Source organism: Carlito syrichta, unplaced genomic scaffold, assembly GCF_000164805.1.
Source record: "Carlito syrichta isolate Samal-C Ts95f unplaced genomic scaffold, Tarsius_syrichta-2.0.1 Scaffold314875, whole genome shotgun sequence".
Classification (NCBI taxonomy): domain Eukaryota; kingdom Metazoa; phylum Chordata; class Mammalia; order Primates; family Tarsiidae; genus Carlito; species Carlito syrichta.
Window position 1 is genome coordinate 277,086 of NW_007258971.1, and position 20,596 is coordinate 297,681.

General features: G+C 41.7%; 1 protein-coding gene across 7 annotated transcripts in view; it reads left to right on the forward strand.

The window, feature by feature from the left end:
• The window catches only part of SGIP1 (SH3 domain GRB2 like endophilin interacting protein 1), a 219,983-nt gene that overhangs the window by 115,934 nt on the left and 83,453 nt on the right, over positions 1 to 20,596 (forward strand). For all 7 annotated transcript variants that reach the window (XM_008072195.2, XM_008072196.2, XM_008072193.2 and 4 more), the window contains 3 exons: positions 372 to 426; positions 1,131 to 1,306; positions 18,305 to 18,316. In XM_008072195.2, coding sequence (XP_008070386.1) covers positions 372 to 426; positions 1,131 to 1,306; positions 18,305 to 18,316 — 243 coding nt within the window. The remainder of the gene's footprint in view (positions 1 to 371; positions 427 to 1,130; positions 1,307 to 18,304; positions 18,317 to 20,596) is intronic.

Genomic DNA, 20,596 nt, shown 5'->3' on the forward strand with positions numbered 1-20,596 from the left:
CCAGGTGCTTGTGTTTTGTATTTTTTCCTAACTTTTGCCTGCCAAAATACATTTCCGTTTCTGTGAGGACAGAGACTTTGCGTTCTGTACCCCTATGCTGCCTAGCACAGTCCTTGGTGTATCCAGCTCTTTAATAGCCTTTATTTCATGGACAGTTGATTCTGCCTTTATTTTCCCAGTAGGAGGACTCTCCAAGTATCCTGAGTAAATATCTAAGCATATTGTTCAGCAGTCCCTTCCAAAACTTGGAATTTTAGCCTCCTAAAATAAGAGACTTGTTGTATCCTTAAATAGAAGCCTCTAGAAGGAAAATAAGTATTCCTTGATAATTGTCAGAATAATAATTGCTTGATGTCACTTGTGTTTTCTAGAACTCCCCTGAACTGGATGAAGAAGGCTACAGCATCAGACCCGAGGAACCCGGCTATATCCTTTCTGTCTTTCTTCTATTTTATTTTTTATTCATTCTCAGAAAACAATAAGATAAATTCAGGCTTTGCAAAGGCTATGAAATAACCTAATTTTCCCAAGTCCTGTTATTCCTAATATTAGAGATGAATAATCAGCATAGAGAATAGCCGGATCCCTAACCAGCAGGCGTTTTGCCTTAATCTATTCATAGAAAAGAGAGAGAGGAAATATGTGCTGGAAAACACTTGTGCAAATTGTGGGTACTGGGTTGTCTGCTGAAACCTGACATGACTGACATATACAGTGGCTGGAAAATAACTCTTACTACCCTCTGCCTCCAATTCATCTCTGGGCAAAGCAAGTCACACTCCGGAGCATTTAAAAGTCACCACAGATCGTCACCCATCAAACATCCTTCCTCTGTGTTGATCAGTAAGCTCACGTGTGTTTGTCTGTGTGTGTACAGAGTGTGACACAACACACGGCCAGCTAAGCGCAAACGTGGGGCATTATATCCACTGCCTCTTGAAATTCACCATCCTTGATCACATTCTGAGGAAAGGGGAATAAATTCAACCCTCTTTCATTTATGTTTGCTTGCTTTGATTTCCTGCCATCTAAGGATACTTTTGCTGCCCCTCTGTGCAATCACTCTTATCTTATACGCATCATTGCCTTCCAGGAGAATAAAGAGTTATGTATCTTTAACTGTGTTCTACCTACCAAAGGAAAGCACTTTTATTCTTCAAGTGAATCGGAAGAGGAAGAAGAATCACACAAGAAATTTAATATCAAGATTAAACCATTGCAATCTAAAGACATTCTTAAGAACACTGCGACCGTAGACGAACTGAAGGCGTCAATAGGCAACATTGCGCTTTCTCCGTCACCAGTGGTGAGTGGGGTTTTTTTTTACGTTACGCGATGGAACAAAGAGCCATATTCTGCCTATACACATGCATTAAGTCAAGCAGAAACTCCTTAAACTAAAGACTGCATGTGGTCACCATTTTATAAACTCCATAAGCCTTCAAAAATTTATTCTAGCTCAGTAAAATTTCTCTTATTTTGTACTTTGTTGCTTGCGATTTCAAAATGGTCAAAATGCACGGAATGTTTTCTTTTTTTAACTTATTTTTCTGCAAACACTTAAAAAAGACAGAAAATAAATAAAAACATTATCCAGACTTACTTCTGAAGCAGACTTAGCAATTTAAAATTTAACATGATGTTCACAGATTTACTAACAGTGATTTTTTAAGTGTATCTTTGTTTCTTTTATTATGCTATACCACATGGAAATACAGGGAAGGAAATTGCTTTTAAAAATTTTTTTCATTGCTATGCTCCAAAATGAAATCATAGTCTAAATAGATATTAAAACTCATCAAAACTCAATCAAAATCATAGTCTAAATAAATATTAAAACTCATGTTAGTCAGTATATTTTATTACCAGTTGTCTTAAATATGCTCATCTTTAAGGCATGCAAATAAAAGTATTGCTTTATTTATATTCTTCAAAGAGATATTTCCCCCAATTTGTGCTTCCTTATCCCAGTTCTCTAGATTAAATCTCTTTAGTTGCAGGATTCTGAGTCCCAACATTTATAATATTTTCTCTGTGATATTTGATAAGTTCCACCATTGTCTTCTAAATATAGTTGTGAAGAGCAGATGCAAGCTCTCAAACTGGCAGCTGATATGTTCTTGGCATCTTCTTTAGAGAGATGTGATCTTCCTACAGCATTCTCTCTGAAAAAGGTAGTTTAAAAAATGTTGAACCATTTTCAAGATGCTTCTGGAAATACCTCAACTAACCTTCCTAAAGGAGTTGGAAGCATCTATCCTTTGATAATCAACTTTTGCCTGACTGGGATGAATGGAGACTATAATGATACCTTCTCAGCACTTATAATGGACTTTGGCGCTGCTGCTGGTGACAACCAAAGAGATTGCTGAGAGTAACTCACCGCAGCAAATGGCATTTCAAGTAATTTTTAATCATATACTCACCTGCTACCTTAAAATATCTTCCTGAAAAGGAGCACATTAAATATATTAGCTTCCTTTCCCTCCTGCCATGGAAGGCACATATTTTAAACTCACATATTGGCCTATGAGTTCTAGTGATGGAGGATTTCAAATGTACACACTTCCACTCTTGACATCTTTCAAATCATTTTCTTTTACTGAATCACTTTTTAGCTACAAATCTCTTTAAATGCCTGAAAACATTTTATAGCCACTTCTGTGCAGTTTATTTTATTCACTTCTCTACGTTTGTTCTCTGTGTAATAAACTTAGTGGGCATTTGGAAACTACCTGGGTAAGTAAAAAAAAAAGCAAGTTCAGAGGATTTAAGTGAATCAATTTAAGTGAAAGCAAACTTACTAAAACAGACCTAGAAACATAGTAGATATTTGCTGAAAGCTGAATCCAGGAAAGAAGAGATTCCCTCTATCAAAAAGAATATGCATGCCTAAGTTCTCTGGTAGATATTCCTCCAAGCAGATACAGTGCTGAGGGTGCAGCAAGAAAAGTGGGTGTTTCCTCTGAGCTCCTCTCAACATCTGTTTTTAAGGGAATATATTGACATGGTAGGATTGAGACTCTGATGAAAAAATGTTAGTGGAAGCAGAATGAAAACTAGATGGAGACAATCAGAGAACGTAACTTTGGGGCTGTGCTACTTCTGTGCATCAACAATGCCACAGGCCCCAAGGGACCCTCGCCCCCCATAACGTCCCACACCTCCAACTTGTTCCTGTTGATGTGAGAACCTGGCTCTTCTATTATGATGAGTCCCGAATGTATGTAGTTTTTGATATTTGGCACAGGAGAGTGAGCTGTTATTATTACTTTAGGGAAACGTGAACGTGTTTCTGGACGTCCATAAGTACAAAGAGAGAGAGGCTGTAACTGAAAACACATTCTTGGCTTTAGAATCCTTGTCCTTCCCTAACTAACTCGTGTGTACATGTATTTTGCAAGTGACATATATAGTTCTTTATCTCCAGAGCCAAATAAGTAGAAATAACCTTCTGAAATCCAGTTGGTGCCATGATAAAAATGGCAATGATGTGTACAACTTTAGATGTTTCCAGCCAAATGAGTAGACGTGGAGACATCTATACTTTCTTTGGGAAATTCAAAAGAAATAGAGTCTATACTAGTTAATGATCTATCAGAATATTTTATCGAGGCACTTCGGCTACAAAAGCATCAATCATCACATTAATACAAGCAGAGGAAATGGCAAAGAATAAACTGTTCATAACAATGGTTTGCACTGGACTTCTGATTTCTATTTCTTTTGAAGTTTTAAAGATAAAGTTGTGCTTCACTTATTTCATTGTCCATAAATATGTACCCATGACTTATAACCAACTTGATCTCTTTTTTTATGAATTAGTTTTATTTTATTTGAATAGTTTTCCTACATACGTTAGGTAGTCACATTAATAGGTGAATGGAATGAACGAATTAATTAATCATCTGCCTCCATGTATGTGCAATATAAATCTATCTGAAAATTACTCCTTCTCAAAACAAAGCATCTGCAACATGGAAAATCAGGGTTTTAATTGCCGGCAAAAATCCTAGTATAGTTAGACAAAGAAACATAATTTCAATCCAGATGTTGCCTTGGCCCTTGATTTTTATATAGGAATAAACTATAACGTGGGCCAGGACAAGGGAGAGCACCAAAAAAGGGGGGCAATAATGCTAGGATTACCTCACAGGTAAACGATGTTAATTCCTATTCTTGTCATGCTATAGTCTCCTTGTAAGTTTCCGTGGCTACAGGGCAAAGAATGAACATCATCCAGGTTTGATTGTTGATTCACCATCCGTATTAGATGTTAGACTATTGATTTAACTGTTTTAACACAGACCGAAATAAATGCTTAAACAAAACAAGTGGTTTATTTATCTCCCACATAAAAGCCAAGACTGATAATAGAGTGATAACCAGAGGATAATGTCAGATAACCAGAAGTAATAGAGCCCCATTCCACTCAAGAACCCAAGAACTTTCTGCATTTTGGTTCACCTTTCATAAGGGAGAGCTACCTCCTTACCACCAGCAAGCACCCTATGTCCCAGTCTTGGAATGGAGGAAAGAAAAAGTAAAAAGCCAATGGTTTCCTTTAAGGGTTTAACGCAGAAGTTGTACACATCACTACCACTCAGAACCCATTGGCCATACTTTAGTCATATGGACACAATAGAGTCCCAGACAGTCTTTTTCTGGATAGACATGTAGTCAGGTAAAATACGAGGTTTTGTTACTAAAAGACAGAGGAACAAGTGGCTGTTGGGGGATATTGACAGTTTCTGCCACTGTGTTTTCAATAATCTCAGTTTATTTCAGGGAGTTCATTAGAAAACGGGGTTTTTCCCCCCATTTATTTTCAAAATTATTCCCAGAACCTATTGAGTCCAGAATGTTCTTACAGTTTTCTAATCACTAATTTATAAAAATTAGTGGTACTGTGCTACATGTTAGCTAACAGCAGGGTGAACTGAAACAAATTTCAGTAAAATATTGATGAGTTTGGTTGGTATGACCCCCCCAACAAGAACAGTGCTCCCCCTGGCTGACAAAAGTTCACTGCTTTTTGATGCAGTCAGTTTCAACGTTGAAGCAAAAAATCTTTCTTTTGTTAAACCTGCTACGTAACTTCTAGGTCTGGTTGTACTTGTGCTCTTTAGAGGGTGAGCAACGCGCAAAGCCCTTCTGTTGCCATCGGGTTTTCCATGGAGCAGACTGACTCCAACTCCGAGTTTAGTGTTTATGAAGCAACTGGGGTCTAACCCTTGTGGGGTGGGGTGGGCCGAGGGAGAGGCCGAGCTGTTTTGCATGTCCAACTACAGCCCGAGCTGATCCCAGGAGAATTCTGGCGCTTGTATGAGCCTTCGGTGTTACCGTGAGTTTGGCTGAGACGAACAACCTTCGTGCTGCTCTTTCCATCAGTGCTCCAGCAAGGGCCACGCTAGGAAGGGGCATGACCTCGGGCGAGGCAGCTCTCTGCAGTTGAAGGCTGTCTGCTAGTAACATTCCCAGCAGCTGGTACAAGAAACCCTTTGGAAGGGGACTCTGCAGGGCACATTGTGGTGCCCGCCCCACATCTCCTGTACCTGACATAGGGCCTTGTATATCACCGCCATTCAATAAATGCGCGTGAGTGAGTGAGTGTACAGATATGTGAAGGGAGCCAGGCCAAGGACAGAAGGCGAAGGCACGCCACTACCCTCCCTCCGGTTGTGCAACCATCCATTGATAACAGACTCCGGCCTCTTTCGTAAACCACAGGGTGAGTCACCTAACTGTGCCCTTCCCCTGGCCACATGTTTTTATTTTCTTCACTCCAGTGATGGGAAATGTATTAAACACAACGCTGAATTTGAGGGACCTGAAGTGTTCACAACCTTGCTTGGATCTGCCGGACCAGAAACCCTAGCAAAGAGTGATTGATGGGTGTCGTTTGCCCTATTTCCTTAGGCTGGCCCCCGGGGTTGTCGCCTTCTTTTCCAAGTGCTTGCTGGCCGTCTGTTTAGATATTTTGTTCTAGAATTTTGGGTTAATAGAAGGCAACTGTGTAGTAGCAGAAAGCCCACAGAATATGAATTCAGACTGACTGGGGCCCCACACCCATATCTATCCCTTTCTGCCTGTGTCACCCTAGACGAGCCTCGCAACTGCTCTGAGCCTCTGTCTCCCTCTTTGTCAAGTAAGGACAATAATAGACTTGTGAAATTTGGGGGCAAAAATCCTAACAGTGCCTGATGCATAATTGGTGCTCTCAGTTGTCTGTTTCTTCGCTACTGATCTATATGTATTTTTAAAATCTTACTTGTTCCCCTTTTCTGAGAGTCATGCTCCGCTTCCCCGTCTCCTGTCTCATGACTGAGGAACACACTGTGTTTTCATGTCCTGGATTACAATGTGTCCGCAGCTCCAGGTGTGAATTCAACTAAAGGGTTTGGGGTCCTCTTGTCTAGCATAGACTTTAATTCTGAACCAAATCTGATCCGCCTTTTAGAGGAACTGCTTTTAAGTTTGTCTTCTCCATACCAGACATTTGCGATTGATTTTTCTTTCAACGCAAATAGAAACTTTGTACTTACCCGCAAAGGAGCTGAGGTCGTGTGGAGAAAGTAAGAGCCCTGACCTCAGCCTCTTGCTGGCAGGGCCGCTTAGAGAAAGCACGGAAACGATGGGAGCCTCAGTTTCTTTCTGTCTAAAATGGGAATAACAGACACTTGCCTCACAGGGTGTCTGCTGCCACGTCCATCTCTTTCTGCTAGTGCAGTGTGAAGACCACTCACCCTTCAAGGAGGAGATGGAAGCAGAGACACTGTTTGCTTCCATTATACCCACCCTGCCTTCAGCGGAGAAGCAAACCTCCACATCACCCGAGAAATGGCTTTGTTCTTAAAGAGGAAAATCATTTTCTGAAGGGAGCTAAATAAAACAACAGGGGCAAGGTTGAACTATAAGAAATACAACTTTGCAAAAACAACAGCAGCAGCAAAGTCAGAGTTCAGTATACAATCGAATTAAATTTAATGCAATTCCATTTAAGATAACTTGAGAGAACAGGACTTAGATACTTATTCCAGTGGTGTCACTGTTACTCAAACAGGTGGGCTCTGCCTCTTGCTAGCTGATTGCCTTGGGCTTGTTACAATACCTGTGCCTTGGGTTCTTCGTCTGTAAATGAGAATAACTCCCTTATAGGACTATGTTCAGGGTTGATCACAATATCTGAAAGTACACATAATGGATACTAAATTCCAAGATCATCTCACAGTGTTAGAACTGACTCCAGAGCCTAGGGCACATTTTTGAGAACAGCATTAATAGTGGTAAATCAGATCACCCAAACAACCAAATTCATTGAGAGCCAAGACCCATGATTAATTGCCCTAAGCATCAAACTGGAAAATTGTGGTAATTTTCTTGTGATGCAGCAGCAGCAAAGTCAGAGTTCAAGGCCCAAAGGAAGTGCTTAGTGCTTAATAGCCTGTGAACTTGTTTGGAAGGTAATTCTGGAAACATTTCTAAGTCGCTTAGAGCCACATCGACATCCCCTGAGCATGTATGATGCTTAGCATTGAAGGCTGGCATCACAGGAGCACACTGTATAGTGCGTGCCCCGCCGAATTTGTTTCGTGGGTAACTGCCTTTGTTTCTTACTGCCATTCAAATTGCATCACCAGATATCTGACGTAGCAGGCACTGAGAGCTAATACCAGAAGTACTGAACAGTCTGTTGAACCTTCTTGCAAATACTCTGCCTACAAATATATCAGAAAGCAACCTCTAGTGGTACACAGAAGCTCAAATTCCCCTGATGGTCCAAACCCCCGCTGTCTTCGCTTCAGTTTCCTGATCGAAGGTGCGATTTTCTGCATTCACCTTCCCGTCTGGCCTCCGTCCCAGGATCTCCTGGATCGCTCACCCCTTCCACGGTGTCAGATGTGAGCGTCTCCATTCCTTCCATAACCCACCCGGAGCGTGGTCTCTTGACACACCTGCAGCCCTGTGCTGCGCTCACTGGGCACTTTGAGACCTGTGGCTCCTGTGATGTTTCTCGCAGGAAGAAGACAAAGGCTGTGGTTTAATTCCTGGTGCAATCTTTTCCTTTTCCAGTGTGCCGCCATTGATTCCCTTATTTTTCTTCCTCAGTGAGCTGAGAACCCCTGCTGGCTTACCTGGAGAAGTTGCCTTAACTACAGCGTTTTGTTTCACACAGATTAAGCAATTGTGCTCTGGGGTAAATCAGAGCTAAGTTTGCATTCTGGCCCTCTGCTCCTTTATCCGTGTGGCCCTGAGTGAGTTCTTCACTCTTCAAGCCTACGTCAAGGCTGAATCAAGCATAAAGTGAGGTTAACAGCACTACCCACCTTGTAGGATCCTTGTGAAGATTAACGAAGTGATGCCTATAAAGTACTTAGTACTCTGTAAGTAAACGCACGCAAGGCCCAAAGGAAGTGCTTAGTAAATGAGAGCTGCTATTAGTCAGAGAAACAATAAGGTGTTTCACAATTATTATTTGAAATCATGTGTTAAGGTCACGACCACTTTGAGAACTTACCACAGTGTTAGAGCTGGTAGTGTGGTGGCAAGCTCTTGAGTGCTGTGTCTCAGATGCTTCATATATGTTAACTCACTTATCCTCCCAACAGCCCTGTGAGATAGGCACCATTATTATCCCCACTTCACAGATGAGCAAACTGAGGCACTGAGGGATTGGTTAGATCACCTGAGGTGTCACAGCTCATAAGTAAAGTTGTTGAGAAACCCAGAAGGTCTGGTTTCTAATTCAGAACTCTAAACCATCACATTATATGAAAGGGGACCCTCCCAAAAAGTGAAATTTGTTTATTAAAAATTCTGTATTTATTCTTACATGTTTAAACTTCAGTCACCTTCCAAGTACTCTCTGTTTGATGCAATACGCCTATCAAGATGCTTTTCCACTGCTCAAGGCAGTTTTTGCACTCATCGGTTTTGATGCCTTTTAGTGCTTCTGCCATTTGTTTGTTTGTTTGTTTGTTTCACCTCTTCCACATCCGCAAAACTTTTCCCTTTGAGGACTTTTTCATCCAGGGAAACAACAAAAAGTCACTTGGGGTGAGATCGGGTGAACAGGGAGGGTGGGGCATGGGGGTCATGACCTTTTTGGTCAAAAACCACTGAACACCCAGCATGGTCTGGGAAGCCTGTTCATGTAAATCACCCATCATAATAGGAGCAAATTCGTTGAAAGGATCTCCCCCAAAAAATTCACTGAAGGCAAACACAACCTCTCACGACAATACTAGCTGGTACACTGATGCCCATGAGTTCCTAGAACGCTTACCCAGCAGGGGAAGCCTGTACTACCAGGGGCCCACCCTCCAAGAGACAGTTCCACTTTGGGGAGGGTTCCTTTGTACTAGTTTTGATGAAAGCTACTGGTTCTCTTTCTAGAAAAAAAAAGCTTATTAGCTCATCCAAAATATTTTACACATAATTTCAGAGTGCTCACAAACGCTATAAAGAATCTCTGTGGATGCCCCAAAGGCCCACAAACCCAGCTCGAAAACCCACCTGCTGGGCTTTCTTGCCAGTGAGCCCATCTACAAACACTGTCATCTGTGGTGTCTCAGAGGCTTCACGTATATGAACTCACTTGTCCTCCCAACAACCCTGTGAGACAGACCCTATTATTATCCCCACTTAACAGATGAGCAAATTGAGGCCTTGAGTGATTCATTAGTCACCTGAGATGTCACAGCTCATAAGTAACCATGTGACAAGAGACTGAGCCAGCGCCTTGCCTAGTCAGGCTTAAATGCTGCTTTGTCATATGTGATTTCTAATTCATTACAATTCTTACGTTATATATTCAGAACCCGTCATACGCTTTTGTTTCAAATGTTAAGGAGTGACACCTCGTTTTTGCGTGACTCGTATATTTCAATTCTCCTAATCAGCTAATCAATCAGCCAGTATTTTTATGCCGGTGGTGCAGCATAACAATGCTTGATATTTTATAAATGTGCAGTCATGATCAAAAAACGAAGAGAGCAGCAGCACCAAGAAGCAAGCAGGGAGGCAGTGACAGCCCCACTTTACAGAGAAACCATCCCAGAAAGGTAAGAGGCTGCTGAAATTTCGAGGGCCAGGATCCAAACGCCAGCATCTGCCTCTTTTCCACCCAGTTAGAAACACAGTATGTTTTCTCATCTACAAAGGAAGACTGTGTGAGTCGGGTATCTTTAAGACCTTCGGTTATCTTTAAGGGCTTAATACTCGGCTGTGTATTCCAACCTCACGGTCTCTGTGGGAAGCTCTGTTTTAGGAACAGTTTGGGTGTATAGCAAGGGAATAAGAAAAAGAACGTTTTCTCTGAAGCACGGGGATCAGTAGAAAGAACACAGGCTTCTGAACAGAACTCTTATTATCTGTGTGCCCACGGGCAGGTTCCTCGACTCTGAGCCTCAGATCCCATGTCTGTAAAAATGGGACACATACTCATCGACCTTCATGCAGCCGATGTCAGAAGGACGTGAGATCATGTGGTAACATACCCAGCTCCATGCCCATCACCCAGCAGAGGTGCCCTTAGATACTAGTTTCCTTTTCAGCTTCACCTTTCTTTCCCTTATGTGCAGAGACTTGGGGGAGGCAGAAGGAAGACAAAAATAGTAAAGGAGAACTTGAGTGAAGTCAAGAGGGCTGATGGGAACGATGCAAGGGCAGGACTGGACCCATCCTCCCATGTAGGCCAGGGCCGCTTCCCTTTCCTTGTTCAATTCAGTGAGACAAGGACTTAAAGAATTCGACACTGAGTTATGAAGGAGCAGTTCATTTAATCTCGATCCTGGAGGCTTACCCTCCATAACCCTAACCAAAAAATATGAGGAAGGGGAGACAGCTCTGAAGTGGAGACAGTCTGGTGTTGCTTGCCTGTTCCAGGTGGCCCACCCACCTTCCCACCCCCAAATTAGCCTGCCAGAGAGCAGAATCCATGAGTTTGCTGCTGCCTGGTAACACCACCTCCTTTTCTGTCCTCACTTCAGCAGAAGGTTCAGCACCCCATGGAGTTCAGTAAAAACAAGGAGTCATCAGTGGGGGAGGAGAGTGCCAGGCTCCTACGTGCCAGCGTTGTCTCCTAGTAGAAACACTGCACGACGCAAGGAGAGGCTGAAGATTGCTAAGTGCTAAGCCCGTAACTCTCATGCCGGGAGTCAGAAGAAGAGGCTCAGCTTGGGTTCTACCTGTCAGGGATGGCTCCATAGGGCAAAAGTGGTCTGGTTGGTCTAGACCACCAGTGTCAAAAGCTGCCACTCCAAACCCTCAGCAGACTTTGCCACTAGACCCCATGTGCAGTCTGAGAAGCCCCCTCTTCCAGCAGTCCAGCCAGCATCAGCCAGTGTTAGCATAATGAAGTGAAACTTTTTTTGCTTCAGGCCTTCCAGAGGATGGATGGGGGAAACGGGTGGAAACTTTCTTTCTTTTCTAAATATATTCTTCTCTTCTCACATTTTAATCAACTATGGACTATATGCAGAAGAATTAGTTTTGCATCTGATACGTGTTTGTGCTTTCCTTCATTACTAGCTTTTTCCTAGGAATGTTCCATTGCTTCCATTGCTTGCCCTTTAAAATCAAAATAGCATTTTCCAAACATTTTACACCCACCCTCTCTGGTAAGAAGATATTCCTGAGTTGTTGTATGTTTTGATCTCCTTGGAAATGGGCAGAATATTCAATATTCAACCTGGAGTACCTTTATAATTATTTCTCCAATTAATGTTGGTTGTATCCTCTGAGTACTTGGTATTTGGCTTCCGTTTGTAAAGCATGAGAGTTAGGTTTTTCTTACATGGTGCTGAACTGTCTCAGGCAAGCTGACCTGCTTTGGGTGTTCTGGAAACATGACCACGGTGATTGGAGACCACAAACACTCAGTTTCTGTCACCAACTTAAAATCTCACTGAATGAAATACCCACAGTATTGACACATGCAAAAATTCAGAATGTCTCACTAGAAATAGCAAACTCTTAAATTATATGCTTTTAAATATAATGTTTATTATAACCAAAGGAGGCTAATTTTTCTATCTTTAAGATCTTCTACCTTGATTGTAAACTGGTGTAGATTTAGAATTTTAAAACTATTTTTATCTGCTAATGGCCATAATCAGGGTAGAAGGAGCTCTGTAAAGAAGCAATCAACTTGAAAAGCAACTTTTTAACAGAAGCGTAATTAGTGAACAATCCATTGAGTGCTGGATTTCTAACTAATCCTGTATTCAAAGGCTGTAGGTCCTTATTTTGCTTCTTCCCTAAGGGGGCATTTTCTCTAGCGCCTACACAATGACACATAGTAGGTACTTAGAAAGTACTTGTTGCTTGGTTGTGTAGATGGGTACTTTGCACTGTGGGAAATTATATGGATCTTGGTATCTAGCTGTGATATAATGCAACTTACATTCCTCATATTGTTTTATAAAGACAGTAAATATATGAGTCTCAATTTCTTTTATCTTTTCCCCTTTAACTCAACCCCAAGTTTCTTTCTCTATTACTGAATAGGTGAGCAGTTTGAGTAATAATTTCCTGTTCCTTCTCCTACAATTTGTAGGTTCTTTTCAATAGTTTACTAATTCGCTCTTCTTTTCTTTATTCCCTAGTTGTTTGTCATTCTTCTCCTCCCTAATCCTGTACTTCCCAGGGAGATGTTCGTTTTCTCCTTTAAAGCCTCAGGTTTTCAGTTACTTAGTGGTTCTCAAGCCTGAGGGTCAAATATCTATGACTATCTTTCTTATACAATTATACTTATTTTTATACTAAGGAGTTTCTATAAATGTTTGAATAACAAGTATAAATTTGAAAATACAAAGGAGGACCACAACGGTGGAATTTATTCATAAAAAGTTGTGTGTGTATTTTTGCATGTTTAGACTTCAGTCACCTTTAAGTACTCTCCAGGCCAGGCATGGTGGCTCATGCCTATAATCCCAGCACTTTGGGAGACCAAAGTGAGAGGATTGCCTGAGCCTACAGGTTCGAGACCAACCTGGGCAACTAAGTGAGATCTCATCTCTACTATAAGTAATATTTTTTAAAAAAATTAGCCAGGCATGGTGGCGCATGCCTGTAGTTCCAGCTACTTGAAAGGCTGAGGCGGAAGGATCACCTGAGCCCAGCAGGTCAAGGCTGCATGGTGGCCATGAGTGTGCCACTGCACTCCAGCCTGGGCAACAGAGTGAGACTCCAACTCAAAAAATAAATGAATAAATAAAATGCTTTCCATTTGATTCAATACACCTATCAAGACTCTTTTGCCACCACTAAAAACTATTTTTGAACGCATCAATTTGATGCCTTTTGGTGCATCTGCTGTTTTATTTTATTTTATTTTTCACCTCTTCTACATCAGCAAAACGTTTCTTTTTGAGGTTTTTTTTTCACCTGGGAAACAAAAAAGTTGCTTAGGGTGAGATCAGGTGATAGGGAGGATGGGACACAGTTCAAAAACTGCTGAACACTCAGCGCGGTGTGTCCAGGTGCACTCGTAAATCACCCATCATGAAATGGACACATGTGTTGAAAGAATCTCCAAAACAAAATTCACTGAAGTGGAATGCAGTCTCTCACAACAACGCTAGCTGAGTACACTGAGGTTGATGGATTGCTAGAACACTTATCTAGCAAGGGAAGCCTGTATACTACAAGGGACTCGCCCTCCAAAAGATAATTCCAGTTTTTTGGAGGGTTGGGGGGCAGATTTCCCTCATAAGTATAACAGTACAAGACAAAAATATGTACCCCTTTGCCCTCTGACATAGAGTTTTTTTGTGCCAGAAATCTAAGTAATAAATGTACTTTTTAGTTGTTTTAGAAAAAGAAAATCTTAGAATGTGAGTCACTCGCATTAATTATATGCAAAAATGTTTCCTCGGAGACTGGAGACCATTTCATTTTTAAACAGAATGAAGGTGATGTTTTTTCTGTTTCATATCTGTCTAAAAGACGGCCTCTAACTGCCCACAGACCTTAGGAACTTGGTTGGGCTCAGCTGCAGGCACAGCAGAGCCAGGTGTGCCATCCAGAACGGAAGTCCTCACATGGACAACAGCGACAGGAGGCAGGATGGACTGACCTTGACGCGCTTCGCCGGGTTGAAGCTCCTTTTCATTTTCTAACCTATTGGAAGCCCGCCTTCATTTCATTTTAACCTGGTACGTGGGAAATCAAAATGAGCTTCTAAAGAGGAATGACAAATGACAGCATGTGTCACATACAGGAATGTTTGGATACTGTTCATCTGTTTCATCAGTGCCTCTTCTCGGTAGCCAACAGTTACTAAACATCCAACCTGAGAACTCCTGATAAGTAACAGCAATAAGTTGCACTGGAACAGAGTGAAGCCAGAGTCTTCATGGGGGTCTTCACGACTCTCATTGTCAGGACCCCTCCAACTCCCAGTTCTCATTCCACTTCTCCCTAGCTCCCTGGCCGTGCCCTCTTCTGTGCCCAGATAGCTGCACTGTGACCTTCCCCATCAACCTCAGGGTTTTTTTTCCTCCGAGAAGCTGACCCTGACCACTTTATTTAAAAATCACAAAGCCCTTTACCCTGGCAGTCCCAAACTCCTTGGTTTACTCTGCCTTTTAAAACCGCATTTGCTAGGTAACCCCATCGCGTCCCCTCCCACTGTGGGAGCTTTTCTGTTCTCTCAATAAATCCTGTTTAAAACAAGACAAAAAAAATGTATTTGTCATCTTCCAAAACACTACATACTTTGCTTATTTATTATACAGTCATGCATCACTTAACAACAGGGGTATGTTCTGAGAAATGCCTCATTAGGCCATTTCAGTCTTGTGCAATCATAGGGTGTACTTACACAAACTTAGATGGTATAGCCCACACCTGGTAGTAGACTATACTGTCTGATATATAGTAGGTGCTCAGTAAATATCTGTTAATGGCTTAATAAACAATTCTGTGAATACCTGGCTAGTCATAAATAACTGATAGGAAGTGGTTCATAATAGAATCTCATTAGTTAAAATATAAAGACTCAGAGTATAGCCATCCTATGTTTACAGTTAAATGATTGCAGACTCTTAAAAGTCTTAGATATTAGACCTGGCTTTTCGTGTCTTGATCCCACTCTGTGATGTCTGATGCCAAACACTCCCATGGCAGCTTGGTTCCTCTTTAAGCTATGAAGTGGGCAGGGGTGTACTCAGAGTGCAAAACCTGTAAGGAATCACTGAAACTGTGGTTTATATTTCTCCATTCACTTCTGTTAGTTCTGGCTCTGAGTCTTAAACAGAATTCAACTTTAAGTGATGCTGATTTCCACCCTTCATGCAAACCTAACTCAAGGCATGCTTGCGTTGTCAAGTTATTTGGAATAGTAACAGCTAGAGAGAGATTCTCCACCTGTGACAGGCAGGGGTCTGAGGGTTCCTTGGGAAGCTGTTGATCAGCGGGCTCATCAATATCACTGCAATACCACTTGCAGCCCTGTTCAAAGGACGAGCTGTCTTTCAGCAAGGCTTGCATGTCTGTTCGAATTGTATTTTCTTACAACATGGGTGATTAGGTAAATAGTTTTGTGCAGTCCCAAAATTCACTTGCTGTATCTCTAAGCCCAGAGGTATAATCTCCTTCCCAGTTCTGTAATTGGTCTTTTCCACAATTAAAAATCAACCCTGATGCTATTAGCTCATCTTAAATCGAGAAGTTTGTTTGTTTTCCCCTAAAGAGAATTGCCATGTTTTGCTTTTCTTTCTTTCTTTTTTTTTTTTAACATTCTGAAAAACCCTTTCCTCGAAGAGGCCACAGCCTAGGTGCTGGTAGGTACTAACAAAGCCAAACAACACATTAAATACCCATGGTTTAAGACGTCGTGGAACCTGGGGTGAAAATGTGCAGGGAAGCGGGAGGTAACCTTTATCCCTTGCGTGTCCATGCTTATTCTTCTGATTTTAACTAAACAAAAATAATTTAATTTCTACAAGGCAGAGAAGCTTCCCTTGTCATCAGAGTTTAATCCCAAGCATGCCTGGAAACACAAGCTCACTGTCTAAGAAGCTCATTTTGAGACTGGCTGATCTGTTTAATTCTTTCCATTGGAAAGATCCAAGATTTTCCAGCCTCTGTGATCTGTGAGCATTAATAGCACTGCTGTTTCTAGATCCCAATGCTGAGAAGGCCTTGAAAGTGAGTTCGATCTGCTTAGGGAACTTGGGCCGTGTCAGGAGCCCACTCTGGACTGGACTCTCTGGAGTCAGACAATCTGGGGTCCAGCCCCATCTCTGCTCCTTTGTATCCACATGGCCTCAAAACTGCTCTGAGTCTCCTTTGCTCCGTTAGTTAATTAGGGATTAGAATGACACCAGCCACGTAAGGTAGCATTAGTAAGTAACCACTCATTGTTAACTGTCAGTATCACCCTTGTCTTTTAATCCTCACAACAATCCTACCAGGTGGCCATTATCCCTGCTTTACAAATTGAAAAATTGAGGTACCGTGTAACTCACCCAAAGACATCCAGAAAATAAGAGTGAGCTAATTTGAATATATGAAAGCTCGTGTCATCTACCGTGACAGTCACTCAAAAGCTATTTGGTTTCAACTCAGAAATCTTTGTCTGTAGATTAAAAACTTGGACTTGTGAATAATCTTCATGTATCTGGGCTACTTACCAAAGGTCTGGGTCTGAAAATGGCACCAAGGATGTGGCCTGTCTCTTAGCCTCCAGTTCTTCTGAAGCATTCGTTTTTGCTGCAGGAAAAAATTCCACTTGGAGTTAGGATCTCATAATCTACACGAATGTTTGCCCCAAACTGTGCTGCTTCCTTAGAACCCTTGTAACATGTGCTAGCACTGACGTCACAAGTGGGCGGAGAAATTAACAGTTAAGTAGGCGCTAAGTGAAATATATATAGGAGCTGGTGGAGGAACCATGACAACTGGGGAACGTGGCCTGGGCCTTATTTAACCTTATTTCAGAGAGCAATTCATCTGTCCATATTACAAAAGACTCTGTGCCTCGAGCATTGCTGTACTGTTTTAATGGCCCCCGAAAAGGGAATTTATGGTCGTGTTTTGAATGCCTACTCTCTGCCTCACACTATGTTTGGGGCTAGAGAGAGTCCATTCATAATGGTTACTGTCAGCTAACAATCAAGTAGAGACATGTAAATAAGATAGAATGGCATCCAAACTGCAGAAATATACTAACAACATGTCCTCCTGTTTTCCCTGAGGCTAATAAATGACAGACAAAGAGAAAGGCCTTCAATATTTACTTATTATTTTGTTTTCACTCCACAAATGGTAACATTTATTATTAAAGGTATTCACTTGTTATGGTGAACAAAAGGAATGGGTTACAGTCAAGCAAGAGGGGGGAACCATTTATTCTGACTAGAAAGCTTGGGAAAGATCTCATGGAAGACATGCTACTGGCCTTGAAGAGAGAGGAAGATTTTGACTGGGGAGAGGAAGAAGTGTCATAAGCACAAGGCAGGGAAGCATGTGAATGCATGGCACATCTGGGAGGTCTGAGGGGAGCGCAACCGGGTGCAGGCTTCCAGACAGACAGTAACAGAAGGTGAGGATGGGAGGAGTACGTGGCAGCCTATCAAGAAAGTGTTACCTACTATACATTCTATTTTCTGGATAGTAGGGAAGTTTTTTAAGGACAGAAAATGACTTGAGATGATGTGAAGGATGGACTAGGAACTGGAAACGGGTCCCATCGACTAGAAAGCACGGGCACTGTCAGCAAGAGACAATGAAGAAATAATAATAATTTCACTGAGGAAATAAGAGAGCATATTCAGGGCCAAGGACCACTCACGACGAAAAGAATCTGTAATTGTCTGTGGGGAGCGGGGGAGGATGAAAGACGGGCTCAAAGAAGAACTGGTGGTTCTAGCCAGGGTGACTTGGAAGAAGGGGCTGGGTAGTGGGTTCCCTGGCAAGATTAGAGTTTCTAGAAACTCTCATGTTTTAGTGTCATGACCATACCTGGCTACAACGCATTCATGGCATTTTCCAATTCCTCTCAATATTACAAGGCATCGCTTTTTGTTTTCAAGACACAACTCCGTTTGATAAAAGTAAACTATTCAAAGGAAAGTTTAGAATGTGTGCGCCTATGCCCTCTGCAACTTGAACTAACTAAAAACGGCGGCCCCGGAGGGACCGTGTCAGACACCCACAGGGAACATTTATAAAAGCAGCGTCTCAGAGAGCTGCCTTAAGTAAGGCTATTCTGAGCCTTGAGCTGTTTTCTTCTTGAAAATACATTTCACCTCTCTCATTTTCTCTTTATTTTTTCTCCCCATGCCTACGCTTTTAGAGGAAAAGTCCGGTAAGAAATAATCTATTTCCACCTTTTACCCAAACATCATTTGCTCTGTTTATTTTCATCATCTGCATATCTAATGACTGACTGTGTTTCATACCTAAACAAGGTCTTGAACTTTAAAAACAAACCTTTTTACAGGTCTAATGATGCCACATAGGGAAAAAAGGATGTTGGTTGCCAAGTGATTTTGCGACCCTGTGGTAAAGATTCACCTCTGCCTCACTCATGGACATGTGATCAAATATTTCAGGGACTGAGTTTCATTTACTGCAGCTTCCCTTGATTAGTCAAGCTACATGTACATACTGTGAGCTAGGCAAGCATTTTTGCAAGTTAATTTTTTGATTGACGTACAACATGACAGCATCCTGAATGCTTGCGACATTAGCCTGGGAAAGGGGAGTCATAGGGCACCGAGGGGTTTTATTTTTGCTGTTGTTTTGGTAAATCAGAATATTCCCTTCTGGAATTGTCAGAGCTAGAAAAGGGGATCTTTACAGAATGTAAATTGCCTCCTGGATCTTGATTTTAGTACCAGCGGGTGATTTTTAGTGGCAGCCCAAGTCAGATGTGAGGTACCTACATCTTTCTATTTTAGAGCAACATGGAACAGGTTTCAAAACAAAAAACAAACAAACAGAAAAGCCATGATGTTGCCTGGTTTGTTGGGAATGTCCCAGGATGCTGATGCATGGCTGACAGAGGCGACCTCTCTGCCGGAAGTAGAAAAATATTGTGCTTCCGTATTAATAGCACCCAGAAGCGGTTGGTTTGTTCTACTCTCATCCTGCCCGTTGTCCCAACCCGATACCATGTAGGTGAAGGTCGCACGATGGGGCGGGGGGGCGGAGAATGAAGGCACAGGAAGAGCCTTCTGAGATCAGAATGTGAAAAGCTATCCAAATGTGGGCCCAAGTCTTTTTTCATAAATGGAAGAAGCATCTGTGATTATGATTATGACTAACACTGCTAAGTGGCCCACTTCTGTGTAATTGAGAATCAGCTATCCCCTGCTATGTGGCAGCACAGTGTTGCTGGAGCTCTCTGGTAGCTTTTGCTAATATTTTGCCAATTTCACTTACTCCCCTGACCCTGAATCTTTCTCTGAATTAACCAAATCGGCCGCTTCGAATGCTGAAAGGACTGTGTGTCCCGAAGTTTGCCTGTGACACTTTCACAACCCTTTCTTCCCCCTGCTGTCCTTACAGCACTTCAGCCACAGCAAGCCTTTTCGTCTTCAGTTGTGTGTCTTCAGACACTAGTTTCCCCCCACCTCCGCCAGTTCCTTTTTCTGTGGGAATGTTTACCTTATCGATCCCTCAGCCTAGTCACCTCGGAGGACACGTTGGCTAGTAGCAGGTTTTCCATTTCTCTTCCCAAACAAAGTTTCAGAAGATCATCTCAAACATGTCTGATAGAAGACAGTAGGTAGCGCCTGTCACTTGACTTATCATATATATAGAGGTAACCACGAATATAGACAAAGTTATCTGCAGTAGGGGGGCAAATCAATGATTGTCAAACATTTTGCCTGCACCCTAACACATTTAAAAATAGAAATGCTGACGGGAATTTTAATAATAGACTTAATGATCCTATATTCTCATTCTTCCCTGGAGAATTCTCTAACATGAATTACTGAACTTGCTATATAAATATTTTAATAATAAACTTGATGATCCTATATTCTAATTCTTCCCTGGAGAATTCTCTAACATGAATCACTGAACTTACTATACAAAATATTTATTTAACTTCGGTAGCTTATTGTCCTTTTTCCTCTGTGTTTCTAAAGCACTGAATTGAGCAAATGAGCATGTTATAGGACTTCAAAATCTGAGGCTAGTTATTTAGTGAATTTGCAAAGCAAGACAGATTATGCTTGGTCACTTAGAAATGATAAGTGTCTTAAAACACTTTGCACGGTGTCTGAGACAAAGGTATCCTGTGGTGTGGCATAAGAACACTGTAGAGACTGTAATAATGGGCCACGGTATTTTCTTTTAGGTAGACGTGTTCATATTGAAAATTATGTACATTTTAGAAATATGATATGCTCTAACCAAAGATCTTCATTCCAGGGGCCCAAACATAAATTAGCATGTTTATTCACTTTGAAAATAACCTCAAGATACAAAGTAAAAATCATTTATAAGTTGAACACCAACAGAGTAGAAGGGAAAAGAAAATGTTTTTCGAAACCTTGTCCAGAATGCATCAGAAGACGAAGAGAAATCTAGGAATTGAACCCTTGATATTTAATTAGGAATGTAGAAAATTTGT